This window comes from Andrographis paniculata, unplaced genomic scaffold, assembly GCF_009805555.1.
Source record: "Andrographis paniculata isolate CXL003 unplaced genomic scaffold, ASM980555v1 Contig80END, whole genome shotgun sequence".
Classification (NCBI taxonomy): Eukaryota; Viridiplantae; Streptophyta; class Magnoliopsida; order Lamiales; family Acanthaceae; genus Andrographis; species Andrographis paniculata.
The window spans coordinates 3,877,497-3,883,496 of NW_026137618.1; the positions used below are offsets into that span (position 1 = coordinate 3,877,497).

General features: G+C 35.4%; 1 protein-coding gene across 1 annotated transcript; it reads right to left on the reverse strand.

Annotated features, from left to right (window-relative positions):
• Positions 1-948: 948 nt before the first annotated feature.
• On the reverse strand, positions 949-1,387 carry LOC127241108 (agamous-like MADS-box protein AGL61). The gene has a single exon (XM_051260008.1). The coding sequence runs from the start codon at positions 1,368-1,370 to the stop codon at positions 981-983; it is 390 nt and encodes a 129-aa protein (XP_051115965.1). The 5' UTR covers positions 1,371-1,387; the 3' UTR covers positions 949-980.
• Positions 1,388-6,000: the final 4,613 nt, after the last annotated feature.

The following is a 6,000-nucleotide window of genomic DNA, read 5'->3' on the forward strand; positions in this document are numbered from 1 at the left end:
ACTTTAGTACGGTACAAATTGCATAATTTTTCAAATTTCTCGTATAACGAACTCACTATTTTCCCATTTCGTCAAATCTTATAATTATATATATATAATAAAAAAAAGAGCCCAACTTACAATCAGCTCAATTACTTATAATATGTTTTTCAGTATACACTACTATCTCCGATTTGATGAAAGGGCATGCATTTAAAAACAGAAAATTATTCATATATACATATTGGTTGTATTCCATAGCTTCAAATATAGAGAACAAATTTCCAAAAATCATTTCATGAAATAAGATTCCATCAATGTGAACTCCACGTTTATTTAGATGCATTTTTATTTTGTGTTCATGTTTTTAATTGCTCTAAATTATTTAAAATTTTAAGATAAAAGTGAGGGTCTGATATAATGTGTTGTTTCTAGTAAAAATGAGGTGTTGGTTGTTAAATTTTGTTAAGATAATAATTAATGTGAAGTATGATAATATTTAAAGAAATATTATAAATTGCAACAACATAATAAAAAACACAAACAAACACCAATAATTTATTAATGTTAACTATCTTCAACATGGATACATAAACTCATTATTTTTAAATTGAACATAAAATTAAATTTCACTCATGATTAATTATCACAACCATGCAGGCCGCATCAACCCCACCACAAGCATCAACACATTTACCAACCAACTGATATTCTCTTAGTTGTAGCCTTTGACTTTGCCTTTGCCTTTGTCTTTGTTGTTGCCGTAGCCACTAATATTGCCACTTCCGTTCCCACTGCTACTCTGTCCGAACAATTGATTATACCCCACTCCAAATGGATAACTCGAGCTCACATTAGGTGCTGGAGGAGCAACCGGCATTTTTCCAGTCACATTCTATAAATCCTTTCCAAAATTAGTTATAGCTTCACTCAATAATTGTAGTTGCTCATATCCAAGTCCCTCAAGACCCGGACCTCCAAAGGGTGTCATACTTTCCTTCCTAAACTTCTCCAGCTCCACCCCGTACTTTCTCAGCAGCTAGCCTTGCCTCGACTCGGGCCAGAGAATCTAGCTCGCTTTGCCGTATCCTGGCCAAATCACGGCCTTCCCTCCATTGATTACCTATGTCGATGTTCTTCGGGGAGAGTAACTTATCGGTAATTGAGTTGATATTAGGATGTCCAAACGAATGAGCATTGTCAGCGGGAGAAAACACTACGACACCGGCCTCTGCACCGGTCAAAGTGCAAAGCTCACTTGCTTTTTTGAAAAGCCCTGCTCGACGCTTAGAGAAAGTCACTTGAAGGTTGTTCTTTTTTTCTATCTTTTCCATTGGGATACTGCAACCACCGAGCTTTCTCCGCAAAGATCCAGATTGATCTCCAGACATACTGATGATGTCAATGATAGGCAAACAGGGTAGATTTGCAATATTTTAGACAAGAAAAATGCAAACAAAAGAAACACGCATGGGTAATATTTGTTTGTGTTTTTTAATGGATGAATATCCGAATATTTATACTAGTTTAAACATTCTACATTTTTTATTTTTTGGAAAATTAAAATGAAGGCATAATCCTACTTTTAGTTAATGCAAACTTAATCATAAAAATAAAACTATTATTCTTATTAATGGCTAATTAATTTTGTATATATATCATTTTTCAAAATATTTGTTAGAAAATCTTATGTTCACTAACATTATGACACTGTGATAGTGTTACTTTTTACTTTGAGCTGCATTGATAATTTTTTCTTTATAATTTTTACTACATAATATTTTTTTTCCATTCAAATTTTATATCACCATTTTTTATTTTTAAAAGCTTCATTATAAATTAAAACAAAAATAGAAAAATTTAGCACAAATAAATGCACTTTAATTATGCCCTTATTTTCAGGGGGGAAAAAAATCAATAGTGGACTTATAACATGTTATATTTTAAACTTCACAATATATTGAATAATGGAAAAATGAAACACAAAGATGCCAACAAACTTATAAAATAAAAAATAAAAAAATAAAAATTAGTAATTTGATAGCACAAAGCACAACTTATAAACGAAAAAAAGGACTTTTTTGAAAAATTATAGCCCTAATATTGTATATGAAGTTGGAAATATGTAAATATTTAAAAGTTTAAATATATATATATTTAAAAAATATATAAGATACATAAGGTATTATATAAAAGTTTTTTTTTTTTTCTTCATAACATGCAATCAAGATGACCTGTATCAAAGAGCTTAAAAAATTAAAAATAATAATAATAAATCAATAGCTTATTGTGATGCAGAGATGCCAAGTAAATATTTATAGTAGAGAAAATTTAATAAACATATTTTAGTAAGTTCGGATTCTTCCCTTATTATTTTTCTATTTATAACAATGAAATCAATTTTGTATAATTACGATAATATCGATATTGATTTTGTAAATAAAAAATCGCAAACAAACACATAAAAACAGCAAATATCACATGAATTATGTACACATACATTTACACAACATCGAGAGGGTATTCGATGAATGTGACAAGGTAAAATTTAAATATTTTAATTTGTAAATTCTTAAGTAAACAAATAAAACTCCAAGAATGAACATGCATGCATGTAATATATTTCAAGACAACATGGATATGTTATCTCTCTCTTTCTTGCTCGATCGCTTTTCATATCTTATTTAGTTATTTTTCATCCAACTATACTAGACTCATAACTCATTTTTCATTCAAAAATGTCAAGTCTAACAACTGCATATACTTATGTGTAAAGTGTAAACCTTGCCCTCTCTTGCTTTCTCTTTGGGAGAAGGATATGTTAGATAATGATCCAATTTATGTCAACACCTGTCTTTCCTGCGCAGTAGGGATGGGAATGAGTCCCGGTAGACCTGAGATTCGAGCCAGACTCAATATATTTATTTGGGGTGGAATTCAATTATTCAAATATCAAGTCAGGTATGAGTCGAATATTGTGATTTGTGTGTTCTAATTGGGTCTGGGTTGGATCTATCGGATCCGATCCGATCCGATCCATACTAGATTAATATTTTAATAATATTTTATTGATACGTTAAAAATAATAACAATAATTTCTGATAATATATTTATATTGAAAATATTTTTATGAGTTTGTTTTAATTTATTTTTTTATATTTTGTTATAATACTTTTGAATAAAATATATAAAAGTTTGATATTTGTTGTTTGTGGGTCTGGATTCTGGTTCAATTTTGAGTTAAAAGTTTTAAGAAATTGTTAAGGTGTTTTGATTAATTTATTTTGACTTGAAAAAATAAATAATAGGATAAAAGTATTCTGTTAACTGAATGCAACGTGCATAAGCAATTTTTTCTCTTCAAGTGATTAAATACAATCGGAAAATTCTCTGCAAATTTTTTTCTAAAAGTTTTCTAGTTTGGTTTGCATCTGTTATTCTGTTTTGATTCGTTTTATTATGGGAGGCAGGACTGAATTCACTTCAGGAAATCGGCCTCTAAGCGATGCTCGGATTTGATTTCGCATCCTATCTAATTTGTGTTTTTAGATTTCGCCATATCTCGCTAATAAACTTTTTCCAACATGTTCATTGGCGGCTGTGTCGGTAGAGGAGTCGTGAGGCGCCCCGCTCTGCGGCATTGAGGTCCTGGAAGAGTAAAAATAAGTACCTCAAGACTGCCCGCAGCATACAAAGTTCCGGTTTCAGTAATGGACGGAGAAAGCAATCGGAGGTGTCAGTGCTGCGACCCAGTCATCGGTCGGATCAGCAGGGGTGATTATTCGTTCAGCAGTTTCAAGGGCCGGTTCGATAGGAAAGTCGACAGGCTATCCTGTTATTTGTTTGGAAACTTGTTTGGAAGATTGTCTAGTGGTTGATGCCGCAGCATCCAAATTCAGCCCAGGATTAGTCGGACCAGAAAGAGAATCGGCAGAACCTGTCACAAGAATACCATTAGACTTGTACAAAGAATCGATATTTGAGGTAGTGAAGAAAGGGGGTATACCAGTTGATGATGTTTGAAGCACACGACGCATCTTAACGGGACAAAAATTTTGGTCTACTGGGATGGAGTAGGATGTGATGTAGACGGAGAGCTGATCGATGTAAGGTTTGATCTGGTATGATCAGGCCAGGCCTTAGAGGTTGTTGAGATGAAGTGAGGTGGAGAAACAGGGCCCGGGAAGCCCTGGCGACAACTAAGTTGAAGGGCAAGATATTGGGGCTGGTAATGGTAAGCGGTGTAAACTTTCCTATCTTTTTCCAGTTTTTTACTAGGGAAGAGCGTTTGGGGCTTAAGGGCGGCGTCTCAAGAGAATTTGTAGGTCGGATGTGAAAGTGGAGAAGGAATGGGATATAGAAAATTGTCTGAACGAATAGGCCAAAATGGTCCGGTGGCATAGATGTTGTAATTTCAGTAAAGATGGTATAAGATGTCAGTCGGGTCGGTCTAGATGATGCGATGAATGGTGGCTTAAGGAGGAAGAAAGTGTTTACGGTTGTGACAAAGTTGAAGAGTAGAAAGATCAAAAAGTCAGCCGGGGTCCGGGAAGATGGAGGCACGGCCAAAAAAGATGGAAGAGAAGTAGAGACGGAACCAGAGTTAGAAACCAAAAGGTACCCGAGCAGACAGTGTCTAGCTTGGCCTTACCGGACAGACCGACACTGACTTTCGCGAGGCCTTCAATAAGGTTGGCCAAGAAAAGGTTTTCGACGGACAAAATTCGGCCGTCGGCCAAGTGAATGGCAACATCCAATTGTGTATAAATAATGCATTTCGAAGATGCGCAGGAAGGCAACGTGCTCATCTTCGGTCACCAGCAGTATTGGGTCAATGGGGCCGGAGGGCAAAAGGAACGCACCCACCTCCAGGTCTCAAACCCCGAGAGGACAGCGTCTTGAAGGTTGAAGACTTGGATGGAGAAAAGAATCGCCTTGTCCAATCCTTGCCGGCGCCACTGCTCACCATACTTGCCGGTGACATGACCATACGAGGTCTGGAATGTGGATTGGGATTAGCGAGTTTCGTTACTATGTTGTCTTGAAGATGGGCATGGTTGAAATGAGGATTTTTTTTATGGCAAGGCGATCACCGGCTTGGAGGAATGCCACATCCGCTGTTGGCTGACCGTATGAGTGAGGAGTCGATAAGAAACCAACGGCGGGTTTGGGGAGAAGCCATCAAATGGAGGAGCAGGAACAAACTCCATTGTTTAATGAGAAAGGAAATAACCAGAGAAATTTTTTGGTAAGGATTGTTAGCGAAACAAGAAGAGAAATGAGCAGCCAAGAAATACTAACAAAGAACAAAGGAGAATTTTCATTTTTGCTATTAAATGTGATACAATAAATCTGATACAATAATTATTAAATATTAAAAATTCAAATTTTAAACCAATGGGTTGCAACTCCTAATATAACTTAATACCACTCCTAAAATATATGCACATATTATTTATTTAATAGCAATAATAATTTGAAGCACTTAATTAACACTCCCCTTGCTTCAAAGCTTGTGACTCCCATACGCATCCTGAAATAATCATGTTTGGCTTGAGGAAGTGATTTGGTGAAGATATCCGCTACTTGCTCGTTGGTTCCACAAAACATCACTGCAATTGTTTTGTTTGTTACAAGTTGTCGAATGAAGTGATGTTGCACCTCAATATGTTTTGTCCTCCCATGGAAAGCTGGATTTTTGGCAATTGCATTGGCTCCCTTGTTGTCACAGAAAATTTGTTTCCCCTCCTTTTGCTCATGATTCAAATCGGTGAGAAATTTCCAAATCCACAAAGCTTGCTTTGCTGTTGAAGTTGCGGCTGAATATTTTGCTTTACATAATAATAAAGCTAGTGTGTTTTGTTTCTTAGAGCTCCACGTTACTGCTCTAGAACCAAGATTATATATATTACCGGACACACTTTTTTGATCATTAATGCACGCAGCCCAATCAGTATCGGCAGTGGCGGACCTAGAATTATATTCGAGAAGGGGGGCTAATTTTAAAATTTATAAAATAAT

Bases quoted from the DNA above. Each gene is read 5' to 3' on its own strand.
- LOC127241108 (XM_051260008.1), bottom strand. From the start codon at position 1,370: ATGTCTGGAGATCAATCTGGATCTTTGCGGAGAAAGCTCGGTGGTTGC.